This window comes from Gobio gobio (genome assembly GCF_949357685.1).
Source record: "Gobio gobio genome assembly, chromosome: 2".
In the NCBI taxonomy this organism is placed as follows: Eukaryota; Metazoa; Chordata; class Actinopteri; order Cypriniformes; family Gobionidae; genus Gobio; species Gobio gobio.
This window is the reverse complement of record NC_137098.1, coordinates 30,484,331-30,502,161: the sequence shown is the minus strand read 5'-3', so window position 1 is coordinate 30,502,161 and position 17,831 is coordinate 30,484,331. Positions and strand designations below refer to the sequence as shown.

The window sequence follows — 17,831 nt, the reverse complement described above, 5'->3', positions numbered from 1 at the left end:
TTACATGTTGTGATGTGTATAGTTACATCGTGTACTAAGACCGACGGAAAATGAAAAGGTGCGATTTCCTAGGCCAATATAGCTAGGAACTATACTCTCTAAAACAACATGTAAATAGGAAAATGTTGGCATTATTTTGTCACTTATTGAGCGGTAGGCTAGCTGGAGCCTTTTACCTCCAGTCTTTGTGCTAAACTAGGCTATTGGTCGGTGCGTCAGACAGAGTTATGGCACACACTGAGATGAGAATGGTATGTATGGACTTATCAAACTCTGGGGGATACGGTGAATAAGCTAAAGTCCCAACAAGTTGGCGTGTTCCTTTAATAAATTGCCCAGTCCTAGTGACTACCAGTCAAAAAGTTTTCTGATTCAGGTCTAATTTCATAACTTTTTACAGTCTCAGTTCCAATTTCCTGATCAATTTTTCACTCTTAATGATGAATGGCGTACTTGCAGAAAAGCAACACAGATTTTTAAGGGAGTCCATTTACACTTTTTGGTTTCCCATTGAAACCATCAGTAACGGCAGAAATCATAATTTGGTAATAGCTTCTCTGCATGCCTCACTAAAGATTTTAATATATATTGAGCAGTGTTGTTATGCAAAGGTTTATTCATTTGCCAGGATGTGTAATTGCTTGCTCAAATGTGCTAAGCTGGAAATGTGTTGCAGTAGAGATTTCAACTTTAGACATTTAAAAAATGCATGACACTTGGTACAGTCTGAAGCAGGAGGGCCGCACTGGTGCAATGCTACAGTATACGTACAGTTTGTATGTTCTGTGTCTCATAAATAGTTAATGGGATGGCTCAATATGTTTTCTTTGTGTTGTTCTGTGTTTTGTGACAGATAAACTGAAAGATTTCATTAAAGGAGAGCAACTCAAATTCAAAGATGGTTCCTCCAAACTGTTATTGGGGAATAAGTTTCAGGACCGATACCTGGTACTACAAGACAAAAAACTACTGCTATACAAGGACATAAAAGTATGTATTTTACTTTTTCACTTTTAAGTCCAAGTCTCCTTCTTTTTTAACAAATCAAATGGTTTGCAGTGTGTTTAAGTATCTGTGCTCATGGCAACATTTAAATATCTCCATCCCCGCTTTACATCAAGATCAACCTCTGCATAGTATCGCTCTTCGCCAGCAGTCCCTCAGCAGTTGCCAGTTTACCAATTTAGATTTTCCAGCGTGGCTTTTCATATTAGCTCTGTTTGTTTTCTTAGCATGCGTTTACAGATGAAATAGTAATTAAAAAACACAGCGGATGTGAAATTACCTGCTTTGGGCCAATCGCTGGGGCCCGCTTGTAATAAGCGTGGACGGGGAAAAAAAAGGAAACAAATAAACCCATAATGGCTATTTTCATTTTGAATTAAAGTAATGTGGGACTTCTCATACACCCTGAAATGAGTACAGTGATTTAAACAACTGCAGTCTGTTCGGTTTCTCTTTCTGTAATATCTCCTCATACTTACTTTATTCACTCCGTGCGCACGCCGATCTGCTCTTCCTCGGGGGCGCACGCTTCGTGAGCTAAGACACAGTCTCCTAAAGAGTGCAATATGTGTTAATAACTGATATTTGAGCAAAGTGTGAGGACGTGTGTGTGTGTGTGTGTGTGAGACCGGGAGGGAAATGGAGAGAAGGCGGAGAGGCGAAGACACTCTGAATGAAGGCTGTTCTTTCCTTAATTAGTGTAATTTCTGGCTGCTGCAGAATATTCCACTAATTATCAAGTGAAGAAGGTGGGAATTGGCTGTGAAGCAGAAATTTAATTGATATTCTGATGCCTTTGTTTTCTGTTTCTTGCATTTTTGTAAGTTAGATTTCATTTTGCCTTCGCTGATGTGTTCGCCTATGCCGCTCGTGTTTTGCAGTGCATTACGTACGAAGTACATCCCTTCCAGGCAACAACACAGTGTTGTCGGCACATGCTAGTTTACACAATGCCCTTGGGCTCCCAACAGCTGTAAACAGGAAATTGCCGTTTTCCCCCTTTTGATTCAAGTGAATGAGCTGGGGAAAATAAAGCAGCTTTTTTTTTCACTCTACTTTTCTGCATACAGTATGTGAACCAGTTTTAGTACCTATTTGGAAATGTTTTTAATAGATATATAGCATTATTAGGTAGCACATTAACCCTAATCCTAAAGTACTTAAATGTGTAATTATACTGTAAAAAGGACACTTCAAAATAAAGTGTAACCCATTATTACATGCAATAAAGCAGCATTAAAATGAGCAAGGTTGTATGTACTGTAAAATATGTGTAGATACAGCATTATTTTAAATAAAAGCACTGTTGATTTTGAAACGTGTGCCATTGTTTCCACAGAGTACCAAGCCAGAAAGAGAGGCTTCATTAAAGTCAATTAAATGTTACTTAGGGCTACGAAGGAAGTTGAAACCAACAAGCAGGTATGTTAAAAAAAAACACACACACACAAAAAAAAAAGTTATTATCTTTATATATTTAGCAAAAGTGTTACCTAATTGCATCTTGCTCAAGTTCATGAACAAACTGGTGCCTTTTGTAAAAAAAAATTCCAAACCCTCTTTATAATCCTTATTTTAATCTGGAGCACGTAGAGCCCACAAATAATTTTACGAAAAACAAATTATTCAAAATTAGTGTGGCCACATTGAAAGGCGAGACGTAATAATAATCCCAAATGTGTAATTAAGATCGATTCATAAATGTTCTGACATTGACTCTGGGTTCATGTTCAAATGAGCTCCTAGTTCAGTCTTTATCTTTTGTGCCAAACACGCAGAGCAGCTTGGTTTGGTGCCAAATTCCCCCCTCAGAAACAAGACTATCACTTTCAATCTGAAGGCAGATTTATATCTCACAATTACAAAATTCATTAAACGTAATTTAGCAAATACACTGTACTGTGTTTTTCTCTCTCCTACTGGGAAAATTGTTAACTGTGGATTTGTTTCATTTCAGTAATGTTGCGTTTTTATAATTTATGGCTGTTGTGTAATTTATGAGTGCGCTGAAGTCTTTTTTGCTAATGATCATTTATTCATAATTTTCCTTGTGTATCCACGGCATGATTCTTACAATAGCATTTTACCCCAAATGACTTCCAATCTGTTCTCGCATTTTTTTCAATGTTACATTGAGGTATTGGCATGCTTTATTTAGCTTTTTTTAGTCTGAGGGTGTTTCTTCAACTATAGGCACTTTTGTTCCTGTGGACTTTGATTTAACTAAAAAATGAACTCTCTTAGGCCTTGTCCACACTAATACGTTATCGTTTAAAAATGCATCTTTTTCTTTCCGTTTGGCCTTCCATACATTTGAAAACTGTTTTCACGTTGTTGTGTGGACTGTGAAAATGGAGGTTTTCGCAAACGATGACCCGTTTAGTCATGTGACACATGTTGTACCCATAGATATCCATGTTTATACCGGCATTGTTGTGCCTGCAATTTACTTTCATAGTTTTGCTAAAGAGAAATTTTCTACAAGAATCGTCATATTACATTGCTGCAAAGATGACAGAAAATGTACTCGCAATTGCAGTCCAGCGATAAAACATGATGAAAGTTGTGTTTTAGACCATACGATTTTGAGTGTGATCTGGACACAACAGTGAGTGGTGGGAAATGTTGCTAATAAAATGATCATGCCAGAAAGATAGCGCAATAACTTTATTATGTCTGGTCTCTCTGTGTCATCTTGTGAGCTTTTTTTACATTTTATGCATACATAGTAAGGTGATTTAAGCATTTTCGTACGTTTCATTGTGAATGAGCAATGCTAGTGTGGACAGGGAGCATTTTGAATTGAAAATGTTGTTTTCAAATGTATCTGTATTAATATAGATGTAGCCTTAAAACACATCTTCACACTCTTACTGTACGTCATTTGTCTACTGAAAATGTCCAACAGTGGACGTACATGCATCACAGGAACCATCATGAACATTCCTGTCTCAGTGTCATTCAGGTAAAAAAAAAACAAGAAAACATGAGCATTAATTATTAATTCCGATAACCAAATAACATGTGATATGCACATATTACATGAAATATTTTCCACAACTGTTTTCATAATTTTCTTGACAAATCTAACTTTTAATAAAACTTTAAAACAACCAGAAGTGTTTATTGTGGTGGAAATGACATCAAGACAGAAGTAATAATTTATATAAATTATTTCACATAATAAATATTAATAATAATGCCAAAAGTTTTGGGACGCCTGCCTTTACATGCACATGAACTTTAATGACATCTCATTCTTAATCCGTAGGGTTTAATATGGAGTTGGCCCACCCTTTGCTGCTATAACAGCTTCAACTTTTCTGGGAAGACTTTCCACAAGGTTTAGGAGTGTGTTTATGAGAGTTTTTGACCATTCTTCTAGAAACGCATTTGTGAAGTCAAGCACTGATGTTGGACGAGAAGGCCTGGCTCGCAGTCTCTGCTCTAATTTATCCCAAAGGTGTTCTCTCGGGTTGAGGTCAGGACTCTGTGCAGGCCAGTCAAGTTCCTCCACACCAAACTCGCTCATTCATGTCTTTATGGATCTTGGTTTGTGCTCTGGTGCGCAGTCATGTTGAAACAGGAAGGGGTCATCCCCAAGCTGTCCCCACAAAGTTGGGAGCATGAAATTGTCCAAAATATCTTGGTATGCTGAAACATTAAGATTTCCTTTCACTGGAACTAAGGGGCCAAGCCCAACCCTTGAAAAACAACCCTACACCATAACCCCTCTCCACCAAACTTTACACTTGGCACAATGCAGTCAGGCAAGTACCGTTCTCCTGGCAACACACCAAACCCAGCTTCGTCCATCGGATTGCCAGACAGAGAAGCATGATTCGTCACTCCAGAGAACACGTCTCCACTGCTCTAGAGTCCAATGGCGGCGTGCTTTACACCACTGCATCCGATGCTTTGCATTGCACTTGATGATGTAAGGCTTGGATGCAGCTGCTCGGCCATGGAAACCTATTCCATGTAGCTCTCTACGCACTGTTCTTGAGCTAATCTGAAGGCCACACAAAGTTTGGAGGTCTGTAGCTATTGACTCTGCAGAAAGTTGGCGACCACTGCACACTGTGAGCCTCAGCATGCGCTGACCCCGCTCTGTGATATTACGAATTGCTGTTGTTCCCAATTGCTTCCACTTTATAATATCACTAACAGTTGACCGTGGAATATTTAGCAGTGAGGAAATTTCATGATTGCACAGATGGCAACCTATCACGGTACCACCCTTGAATTCACTGATCTTCTGAGACCGACCCATTCTTTCACAAATGTTTGTAGAAGCAGTCTGCATGCCTAGTGCTTGATTTTATAAACCTTTGGCCATGGAAATGATTGGAACACCTGAATTCAATGATTTGGATGGGTGTCCAGATACTTTTGGCAATCTAGTGTATTATTATTATTTATATATTTATTTATTTATTTATTATTATTTGTGAAATGTGAAAAGTTGTGAAAAGAAAAAAGTTTAAATGTTTTTTTTAAATGCAAAAAGCACCAGGGACAAAGTTCCAGAAGTTGAAGAAACATTATGCTCCTTATGTGACCAGTTTTGTGGAAATAACAGCATTTTTATTTGTTTTTTTTTAGCCAAAATCACTAAAATACTGTGTGTGAGGTCAGAAAAGATTTTGAACCATTTAGACCATGAACCATGAATTAAATAAATTAAAGAGAAGTAGGTCAGCAAAAAGTTAGATTTGTAAGAGTGTAAAGTATAACAGGGCATGTCACATTGATATAAATCTCTTACACAAGCAAAATAGGTCATCTTTTCTATTATGCTTGTCTGCTGGCTGCGAAAGTTAAGCTGAATTTAATGGTATCTTAGCACTTTAGAGGTTCTCAAGAGGTCAGACTGTGGCACCATCCGCTGAATATAGTTTATGTGGAAAACCTGAATGAAATGCTGTGAAACTAATGAAACACTTTTTTGTTGTTTTTCTGTCTAATTTTCAACAGTTGGGGATTTACGGTTTATACTGAAAAGCAGCAGTGGTAAGTGCAATTAACTCTGTTCCTAATTGCACATTCAATCACACGCTTCAGCACTGTTTTTAAGAAAATCATTTAGCTGGAACTGAATAATATGTCCCTTTTTTAATATATCAGCCTGAAATGTACTAAGGTTTTGTACAGCTTAGTACTTGAAGTACAGAACTGCATGGCTGAATTTCAAATAGGACACTTGAGTGCTTCAGTGTTCTGACTGTTCTGACTGTCCTGAAAAAGGTATTTCTGCTGTAAAGGGAATGATTCTCAGCAGGACTGGGTCACCTCCATTATCAGAGTGAAGGTGAGCTTTCTTCGTTTTCTAAGTGCAGATAATGTGCAGTTAACATTGTTACAAATGGGCAAGAGTTTTTGTAATGCAATTTTTAGATGTACTATTCCACATATGAAAATGCTTCAATTTAGCAACCAAAAATGTGGCATTTCTCATAAGTTCCCTTCATAAAGTACCATGATATTACCTTCCTTTTTTATTATTTTCTTTTTTTTTTTGGACATAGAAGGTATTCTATATTGCACCTTGAAGTACCTGGTAAATACCATGGTACAGGAATATGGCAAACATGGTATTACCATCTGGTGCCATCACTGTACATCTTAGTGAAAAAGAAGTGTGTAGCACACTTCAAATCTTAAAAAAAGTGTAAAAGTTAAAAGTGTACTTGCCAACAATACAAGTTTATTTGTTTTATCATTGTTTTGTTGTGCTTTAAACAGTACACTTATTTTGATGAGTAACATTATAAAGCAAAAGTGGAATACATGATTATAATTTAAACTGGGTGAAAAAGACGTACTATTAAATGTATTAAAAATGCACTATAGTATATTTGTGTTGTCCTAAAACATACTCAAGTACATTTTTAATGCATTTAATAGTACATATTTTACACCTGGGATGTCTTAATCAAAAATACATGTAAAGTTAATATATTTAAAAAAAAATTGAAAAATTAAAAATTGCAACTTCATCATTACAAATGTGTGATGACAAATATATTTGAATACAATACAGACATGTTTCAATATAAATTGTAATAAAGACACATTTGGCAGTAAAACCATATTTCAGAAGTAATTATGAAATTAAAGTGGGTCAAAAAACCTGAATTAAAATTCAGCTAATTGTATTTAACATAGATACAACATTTTCATATAGTTGCACTTAACATCCAGTTAAGTGTCCGGAAACACTACATTATTTTGCACATTACATTACTTTTGTGTAATATTTCCGGAATAAGTACTTTTTTTATTATGCTGCATTTCCTTTTTCCAGAGAAAGTTAGAAGAAAACTAGCCCTGAGAATTGAGAGAATGTTTTCAAGGTCATCCTCCATGAGTATAAATCACATTATCCGGAAAGGTCTTTTAGCTGAAATAAGGTCATGCAGGCTGCCACAATAACACTGGTTCCAGCAGACTCCTCTTTAGACAAGCTGGGCACTACTACACGCAGAGGGCCTGACTCAGCTGATTCAGTATTAATAACTTAAACCAAAGGCAAGTGATTGCAGAAGAGGAGTACATGATTTAGCCATTGTTTAGATCTCTCCTCCAATCCGCTAACCCTCTCAGATTTGTTCTGCCCCTCTCTTCGGTCCTAATGCCTCATCCTTATCTACTTCCTACAGGTTCACTATTTTCATTGTCGAGGTTTATTCTTGCTTTTGTGGGTTTGAACTGATACGAGGGAGAAAAATAAAGCACTTCAGTTCTTACTTTTTTTTTTCCTGTTCCGGGGAGGTGGGGCGCAGAGAGGTTCTTTCCCCCCAAGCGGTAGATTAAACGAGGAGTGGAGGGCATGTACCATAATTCAGTGTACATATTGTTGTGTCTCATTATTACATGCGCTAAAAGTGGTTGTGGAGTCCATGCAGGTAGATTAATTGATACTCTGTGCTCTGAGACTCTTGTAACCTCTCGCTGCTTCCATTTCACCCAGCATTCTGCTTGGCATGGTTTCCATAGAAACTGGAGAGCAGTGCTGGGTAGGTAAAGGAACAAGCAGATGAGACCTTCTGCTGCTAAAATGAGACGTGAAGAACAACTGAAAGGCCATAAAGTCACAGTGGAAAGTATGAGCTGTCTTAGCGAGTGTTCAGCTCAGGAATAGGTCCAGAATGTTCCAGCACATTTGTTCCTACATCATTAAGGTCAGAAAGTTAGTGTTAGTTAGAGCTGCTTGAGAATATATGGAAGTTTTAAATCTTCCGTTTGCCTTAGACTTGAAGCTTAAAAGTAATGTATACATTTTCTGTCAAAAACTTTTTTACCCACTGTCATGGAAAATATCAAAATATCAGGCAAAAGAAATGGATTTCCAGGCCTAGAAATGTCATGAATATGAATAAAATCCTAAAGTAATTTCTATAACTTGGAAGGCAGTACTATAATGATATTCCTCATACATTGTTGAGGGTGTTTTACTAAATACTTTCACTGTAATAATTTAGTACAAAGAATCAGGTCTCCAATTGAAAATTTTTTAGTGACTGATCACATCTAAATTTTTTAGTTGGCCACATTGAATTTCTGTGAATTAAATTGCATCAATTCACAGAAATTCAATTTGGCCAACTGAAAAATGTAGATGTGATCGGTCACTAGAAAATTTTCATTTGGAGACCTGAACTTTTTTTACAGTGTAGGAAAATATCTATTTGTACACTTGTACATTGTTATTGGATTTTCTTTGCGATTATACTAATGCTCAGCTGACAACATACATTACCGTTAAAAAGTCTGGGGTTCGTAAGATATTTTTAAGGTTTTTGAAAGAAGTCTTGTATGCTCACCAATATTTGATCAAAATTGTGAAATATTATTGCAATTTAAAGTAACTGTTTTATATGTTAACCCTTTATGGTACATAGCTGCCAAATGGCAACAATTCATTTCTACTAATTTTCTTGTTATTCATAAAAAAATGAATGGCTATGGGTATTGAAAAGGGCAGGCCTTAAGGTATTTCAACTTTGTCTAACATAGTTTTACTGTAAAATATGAATGTTTCCATATGGCAACACTGTACCACTACATAAAAATATGAATGTTTCCATATGGCAACGCTGTACCACAGTGGAATTGCAGTAATGTATTTCCCCATTGCGTTTTTTTTATAGATAATAGCAGCAAAAATATTATTGCAGTTGTTTATTTATTTGAAGTGTTTATTGTAGTATGCTTGTATTTATGTATAAATAACAAAAATGATGTCGTCTTTTCAGAAAATGAATACATTAATACATTTACGGAAAGGTTGAGTTAGCTCTTCCATGTGATGATGAGTTAGCCATTTTAAAGGTTAAATGATAGGGATCTACTTTTGGTTTGCCTGAGTTCCAAATATATAAATATATCAATTTATAAAAGAAATGTGCATTTAAATAGAAGAGAAAATCATAATTTTATAGAAAAACTACTTTTTTGACCATTTTCCATTGTGGTACAGCGTTGCCATATAGTAACTTTTACTTAAGTACCCTCCCAAAAAACTTTTGCTTTGTATGATTAAACTATTTTGCTGGAATTTAGCTAAGATTTAGCTAATTTTACTTTTTTAATATTTAAATATACAGGTGCTGGTCATATAATTAGAATATCATCCAAAAGTTTATTTATTTTATTAATTCCATTCAACAAGCAGAGATGTATAAAGTACTAGAGACACATACTTGAGTAAAAGTACAAGTTCCTTATCAAAAAAGTGACTTGAGTAGAAGTTGAAGTGCTCTTTAAGCACCACACTTAAGTAGAAGTACTAAAGTATTCAACATTTTTTGTACTTAAGTATTGCAAGTAGTTTATTTTAAAATGTACTTCTCAAGTACTGAAAGTAAAAGTACAAGTATTGTGTTATGTAGTTATTAAAGAAAGTAGTCAAAAGTTTGAACATCATATTGTTTTTATTATTTCAAATGATTAAGCTAAAGGACAATCACAATGTTGGTAGGTAATTTTTCTACATATTGTCATATAAATAACCTGAAAATACTGTAGTTCATTAACATTAAATCTTACTATAACCACTCTTACTAAAAAAAAAATGGGGTAAGCACACTTATATTCTCATTTCAAGAGGTGTTCTGAGTAAATGATTTGTTTGTAACACTTTACAATATGGTTTGATTTGTTAACATTACATTAGTTAATGTATTAGACTAATAACTAACATGAACTAACCATGATCAATACATTTGTTAATGTATTTATTAATCTTTGTTAATCTTAGTTAATAAAAATACAGCTGTTCATTGTTTGTATATGTTACGTCACAGTGCACATTAACTATGTAAACAAATAGAGAGCAATTTGAGCGCAAGACGCTCGTGTTGTTTTAAAGACAGTGAATGCGCGTTCAAGGGGCTCTCTCGCGCGCTCTCTCTCTCGCGCGCTCTGTCTCTCTCTCGCGCACGCTCTCTCTCTCTCATGCGTGGTAATGTGGGTTTGGAATGGAATGATTCGTAACATTTTTATAATTGTAACGAGTAACGATGCAGCACATAAAAAAATATCGGAGTAAAAGTATTAAACTCATCGAAAATATGTACTGAAGTAAAAGTGGAAGTAGGAGAAAAAAATAATACTCTAGTAAAGTACAGATACTGCCTTTTAGTATTTAAGTACAGTAGTGAAGTAGTTCTACTTCGTTACTATACATCTCTGTCAACAAGTGAAACTTGTATATGATATTCATTCATTACACACAGACTGATGTATTTCAAATGTTGATTTCTTTTCATTTTGATGATTATAACTGACAACTATGGAAAATCCCAAATTCAGTATCTCAGAAAATTAGAATATTGTGAAAAGGTTCAATATTGAAGACACCTGGTGCCACACTCTAATCAGCTCATTAACTCAAAATTAGGTCTCTCAGTCTAGTTCTGTAGGCTACACAATCATGGGGAAGACTGCTGACTTGACAGTTGTCCAAAAGACGACAATTGACACCTTGCACAAGGAGGGCAAAAGGTCATTGCAAAAGAGGCTGGCTGTTCACAGAGCTCTGTGTCCGAGCACATTCATAGAGAGGCGAAGGGAAGGAAAAGATGTGGTAGAAAAAAGTGTACAAGCAATAGGGATAACCGCACCCTGGAGAGGATTGTGAATCAAAACCCATTCAAAAATGTGGGGGAGATTCATAAAGAGTGGACTGCAGCTGGAGTCAGTGCTTCAAGAACCACTACGCACAGACGTATGCAAGACATAGGTTTCAGCTGTCGCATTCCTTGTGTCAAGAACAACAGACAGCGTCAGAAGCGTCTCGCCTGGGCTACAGACAAAAAGGACTGGGCTGCTGCTGAGTGGTCCAAAGTTATGTTCTCTGATGAAAGTACATTTTGCATTTCCTTTGGAAATCAGGGTCCCAGAGTCTGGAGGAAGAGAGGAGAGGCACACAATCCATGTTGCTTGAGGTCCAGTGTAAAGTTTCCACAGTCAGTGATGGTTTGGGGTGCCATGTCATCTGCTGGTGTTGGTCCACTGTGTTTTCTGAGGTCCAAGGTCAACGCAGCCGTACACTAGGAAGTTTTAGAGCACTTCATGATTCCTACTGCTGACCAACTTTATGGAGATGCAGATTTAATTTTCCAACAGGACTTGGCACCTGCACACTGTGCCAAAGCAACCAGTACCTGGTTAAGGACCATGGTATCCCTGTTCTTAATTGGCCAGCAAACTCGCCTGACCTTAACTCCATAGAAAATCTATGGGGTACTGTGAAGAGGAAGATGCGATATGCCAGACCCAACAATGCAGAAGAGCTGAAGGCCACTATCAGAGCAACCTGGGTTCTCATAACACCTGAGCAGTGCCACAGACTGATCGACTCCATGCCACGCCGCATTGCTGCAGTAATTCAGGCAAAAGGAGCCCCAACTAAGTACTGAGTGCTGTACATGCTCATACTTTTCATGTTCATACCTTTCAGGTGGCCAATATTTCTAAAAATCCTTTCTGTATTGGTCTTAAGTAATATTCAAATCTTCTGAGATACTGAATTTGGGATTTTCCATAGTTGTCAGTTATAATCATCAAAATTAAAAAAATAAACATTTGAAATATATCAGTGTGTGTGTAATGAATGAATATAATATACAAGTTTCACATTTTTGAACGGAATTAGTGAAATACATCAACTTTTTGATGATATTCTAATTATATGACCAGCACCTGTATATATTTCATGGTTAGAACATAATGCATACCATTGAGGGTTAATCTATTTTAAAATGCGATTTATTCCTGTGATAGTAAAGCTGAATTTTCAGCAGACATTACTCCAGAGTCACATGATCCTTCAAAAATCATTCTAATATGCTGATTTGATGCTCAAGAAACATTTACTATTATTATAACAGTTATTATATATAACAGTGGTGCTGCTATATATTTTTGTGGAAACAGTGATAAAAAAAATTCTGGATTCTTTGATGAATATAAAATTGTATAGAACATCATTTCTTTTGAATGGAAATCCTTTATAACATTATATAAAAAAAAAACGATTTAATTCATCCTTGCTGAATAAATGTATTAATTTATTTAATCTTACTGACCACAAACTTTTCGTACAGTAGCTTAGATGTTATGACAAGTTGATATACTTTTAATGTCTTGCGAACATTGGTATTTTCTCTAGGGAATGCAAACCTCTTTTCCTTCAAGTTATGCTTACCTGTAAAATATTTGATGGACCCTTTTCATTTATTACACTATGCTTTGTGTTATATTACCTCGGCAGTAAATTGCAAAAAAAATAATTAACACTGCTGTGTGAGTGTTTCTAATACAACGGCTGAAGGAGTGATGGCAGATTTCTCATTGTTCTCTGTTCTGACTGCTGAAACACTATCATGGATTTTTCCCTTTGCTATTGGAGCAAATGTGAAAATGAAAATGTTTTGCTGTCGGCTCCCATTCACCACTATAGAAGTTTACCCAACTATGATGACTTCCGCTTCTGGGAACCCCAGAAATGTGAAAATGGTCCATTGGCTGGAATTTGCCCTTTCTATTTAGCTCAAACTGTAGAGCATGGTGATAGTATCGAGTCAAAATCATGGGTTTGTTTCCTGCATAAACTGATAAAATGTAATCCTTGAATGCAATATTGATTTGGATGAAAGCATCTGCCAAATGCATAAACGTAAATGTGCTTGCAGCATGAAGGTGACTTGTGGCCTAAAGAGCTAAAGCAGAGCGCATCGTTACCTTATAACCTGTGCAGAGGGAGAACATCCACTTACAGCCCTGCACAGACCAGCACAGCCAAACACCAGAGAGAGGTCAGCATTAAACCGGCTCTACATTCACATAAATGTCATAAATATTTAACAAACCTTTTCATTTAATGTTGCTTAATACATTTTTGCTTCAATAAACACTTCTAAAGGCGAGCAAAGTTAGCAGAAATCAGACTTGATCTCCATCTTTGTTGACAGTTAAACCTTATCAGTATCGTCTTGTCCACAAAATGGTTGTTGCAATTGGCTCTCAAGTCTATTCCCTGCATACAAAACAGCCTTTGACTCATATAGCCATGAATATTCATGCCCTTTCTCCACTTCTGCAGGTTAAAGGGAAGTCAGTCGCCTCTACAAGTATAGAAGGTGCAAATACACAGACCCAAATGACCACAGATGAGGGCAACCAACCAGACTCGATGCATAAATCGGCAAGCGGTGAAAGAACTCCATGTGTCTCCAGGCTTGAAATGGTGATTGATGACCCACTCCAGTCTCAGCGAAGAGCATCACTTCAACAAGACCCTAGCGCTCTTACCCAGCTATCACAGAAGAAAGTGGTGTTGCCCAGCAGAGGTGTGCAGTTGCCTAAAAACCTCATTAATGAACTAAGTACTGTTCTCAACAAAACAGGACGTTCTCTGAACAAAGACAATTAAGAGAGACAGAAAGACAGGAGACTTGTCCATTGCACTTGCCTTGTGCATGAGAAAAATAAAGCAGACCAATCGAAACACAGTTACCTCTCAGTAAAGAAAGGAGGACTCTTTGGATCGAGTATTTAACATAGAAGGACAGGGAGAGTAAGTACAGTGAATGTTCAGACTGATGAAAACTGGTAGGTGAAACACTGGATGTAAAGACTTTTTTTTTGTGCACAACTACAAGTGCTCTCCATAAGTCGCATTGTCATATTCCTTTAAATCAGGACAATGTCATTCAGTATTATTGGGCTTTTGTGATTTCTTTAGACTTGCATGGTGACATGCATTTCCCTCTTCTTTCTCATATCTGTTTTTATTCCAGCTGAGGTTGAAAAAGACACTACTAGACGTTCAGTGATTTCATCTAAAATAGTAGGAACAATTGTAAGAAAAGTATGTGAACCATTTGCAGAATCTGTGAAGATATGAATAGTTGTAACAAAATAAGAGATCATACAAAATGCATTGTTATTTTTTATTTAGTACCGTCCTGAATAAGATATTTTACATCCTTTTTTTTACATATAGCCAACTTTCAAAAATGTATGAACCATTGATTTTTAATACGGTGTATCATTACCTGGATGATATGCGCTGTTTTTTTGTTTTTGTTTTGTGATGGTTGTTCTTGAGTCCCTTGTTTGTCCTGAGCAGTTAAACTGCCCAAATGTTCTTCAGAAAAATCCTCCAGGCCCCCAAAATTCTTCAGTTTTCCAGCATCTTTTGCATATTTGAACCCTTTCCAGCAGTGTCTGTATGATTTTGAGATCCATCTTTTCACACTGGGGACAATTGAGGGACTCAAACACAACTATAAAAAAAAAGGTTCAAACATTCACTGATGCTCCAGAAGGAAACACGATTAAGCAACGGAAGCATTAAGAGCCGGGGGTGAAAACTTTTGAACCGGATCAAGTTGTCCAAATTCTTCTTATTTTGTTTAAATAACTTCCTTTGGAAGCTGCCCGATCACACGAAAATGTGTATAAATAATATGAGTGTGTGAATGTATATGCCAAAATGAGTTTTGGCGTGCATATGGTACGCAGTTTTTCGCGTGCATACGATATGCACTTTATGGCGTATTAAACGCACAAACCAAACACCCCCACCCCCATTCTACCCAAGAGCATGTCATATACACGCCATAAAGTGCGTACAATATGCACGGCAAAACTCATTTTGGCGTATACATTCCACGACATTGCACACTCGTACTATTGATACGCATTCTCATGTGATCGTGTTATCGGAAGCAACAGAAGATACTTGCATGTTTCCTGGAAGACAAATTAAGTACAATTTACCTTAATCTTCAAATTCAATACGTTTTCACATTTCATTCATACTACCTATATTCATACTATATAGAACATCAAATTCAAACATTGTACCTACGATTTCGGCGCAATTTCATACACACCCCATATTTTGAAACGGCTTTTTCTAAAATGTGAGGTATGGTAACTATTAGAAAAAGGTTACATTTATTAGCATTAGTTTAAACCGGCAGGACATGAAAATTTACCCTTTTGAACGATTCATCAAAGCATATATATTTATTTTCTTTTGACCTCGTACTTGAACTCGATATTCTGCTAAAATCATGGTTTTCTTTCTGGTAACGGAAGCCAGACTTTTCCAATCATTTAGTCCACTCAAATCCCGCCCCTCCATGATCAAATGCAAGATCGCATTCATTCATTGAGTGCAACTCCCACAACTCAAAATCCAATCAACTACCCATAGATAGAAGCAAGTCCTTGTCATACATTTTGTTCTTATTCGATATTGCACATCACAATATGGAAGAAAGGATCTATCACTGCTTCTGTTATATCGCACCTTTTAAATGAATCTAGGTTAATGTTAATTTGTATATATTTTAATGCATTTTTCATTTGTGCATTATTATAAAACATGAAATAACAATGAACAATTGTATGTTTATATAAATCAACACTAATCTAGATTAATACATTACTATGTAAATGTTAGTACATGATACCTAATGCATTAAATAATGTTAACTAATTGAACCTTATTGTAAAGTCATTTTAGTTCACTTCAGTTCTACTAGATTTCAGTTCTCATGCTTCAAGATCTACCAAGCTTGTTTTTCTTTTTTGTCTCAAGAGAATTGTGTGTCCTTTCATAGTTGGATACAAAAATATCCCTGCTGTTTTCCTGCATTCATATTCTTATGTTTGCATGCTAGCTGAGGTTGAAGACACTACCAGACAATGATGCTCCAATTGCATTGATCTGTTTAGAACTTATCAAACCTCTATGTAATGAAAGTGGTTGCTCAGAAGTAAGCTGAATTAGTCACAACAATCTCACCACATGTTTTTCATGCTTGTGCCCATTTAAAGTTGGATACAAAAATTACCCACCATTCCAAACCCTCCAAAGTTGTTGAATAATGCATAATAGTGTGACAGCATACACATTGAATATTGTCACCCAGTTTGATATTAAATATTTATAGTTGACATTTTATGTAGATTATGAATCACTTAACAGCCGCCTGCATCTCATGGCTGTTTTTAAAATGGTAATCATGCACTCTGCCTGTCGTCAAAACATGCAAGTCCTATGATATGTAAATAAACATTGTTAAAGTTAAGTGGTTCATATTAGTGCACTACTATTCAAAAGTTTGTGCTTCGTGACATTATATAATGCTTTTAAAAGAAGTATCAGTAATATTCCAAAATATTACAATTTAACATAACTATTTCTATTTTAATATATTTTGAAATGTAATTTTAGCTGAATTTTCACCAGCCCTTCAGAAATCATTATAATATGCTGATTTGGTGCTCTAGAAACATTTCTTATTATTCATGATGAACAGTTGTGCTGATTAATATTTTCTTCTTCTGGATTCTTTAGTGAATGGAAAGTTGATGGAAATCTTTTGTAACGTTAACACTTTAGTATGGGAACACATTCACTATTAACTACAACTTTTGCCTCAATAAACTCTTAATTTGCTAGTTTGTTAGTTTGTTCGTTTTTGTAGCGTTTAAGTTTAGATATTGGGTAGTGTTAGGAATGTAGAATATGGTCTTGCAGAATAAGGCAATACAGTGGGGCAAAAAAGTATTTCGTCAGCCACCAATTGTGCAAGTTCTCCCACTTAAAAAGATGAGAGAGGCCTGTAATTTTCATCATAGGTACACTTCAATTATGAGAGACAGAATGAGAAAAACAAAAATCCAGAAAATCACATTGTCTGATTTTTTAATTATTGCAAATTATGGTGGAAAATAAGTATTTGGTCAATAACAAAAGTTCATCTCAATACTTTGTTATATACCCTTTGTTGGCAATGACTGAGGTCAAAGGTTTTCTGTAAGTCTCCACAAGGTTTTTACACACTGTTGCTGGTAGTTTGGCCCATTCCTACTTGCAGATCTCCTCTAGAGCAGTGATGTTTTGGGGCTGTCGCTGGGCAACATGGATTTTCAACTCCCTCCAAAGATTTTCTATGGGGTTGGCTAGGCCACTCCAGGACCTTGAAATGCTTCTTACGAAGCCACTCCTTCGTTGCCCGGGCGGTGTGTTTGGGATCATTGTCATGCTGAAAGACCCAGCCACGTTTCATCTTCAATGCCCTTGCTGATGGACGGAGGTTTTTAAACCGGGCCCGGACATGTACTGGCTTAAGCAGAGGGACACGTCTGGCACTGCAGGATTTGAGTCCCTGGCGGCGTAGTGTGTTACTGATGGTAGCCTTTGTTAGTTTGGTCCCAGCTCTCTGCAGGTCATTCACTTGGTCCCCCCGTGTGGTTCTGGGATTTTTGCTCATCGTTCTTGTGATCATTATGACCCC

General features: G+C 36.4%; 1 protein-coding gene across 1 annotated transcript in view; it reads left to right on the top strand.

Annotated features, from left to right (window-relative positions):
• arap2 (ArfGAP with RhoGAP domain, ankyrin repeat and PH domain 2) overlaps window positions 1–16,028 on the top strand; it is a gene marked incomplete at its 5' end in the record, with an annotated part of 106,101 nt that extends 90,073 nt beyond the window's left edge. Inside the window, 6 exon segments of the mRNA XM_079811202.1 lie at window positions 854–990; window positions 2,345–2,427; window positions 5,983–6,018; window positions 6,253–6,316; window positions 13,206–13,328; window positions 13,616–16,028. Coding sequence (XP_079667328.1) covers window positions 854–990; window positions 2,345–2,427; window positions 5,983–6,018; window positions 6,253–6,316; window positions 13,206–13,328; window positions 13,616–13,945 — 773 coding nt within the window. The 3' untranslated portion in view covers window positions 13,946–16,028.
• Window positions 16,029–17,831: the final 1,803 nt, after the last annotated feature.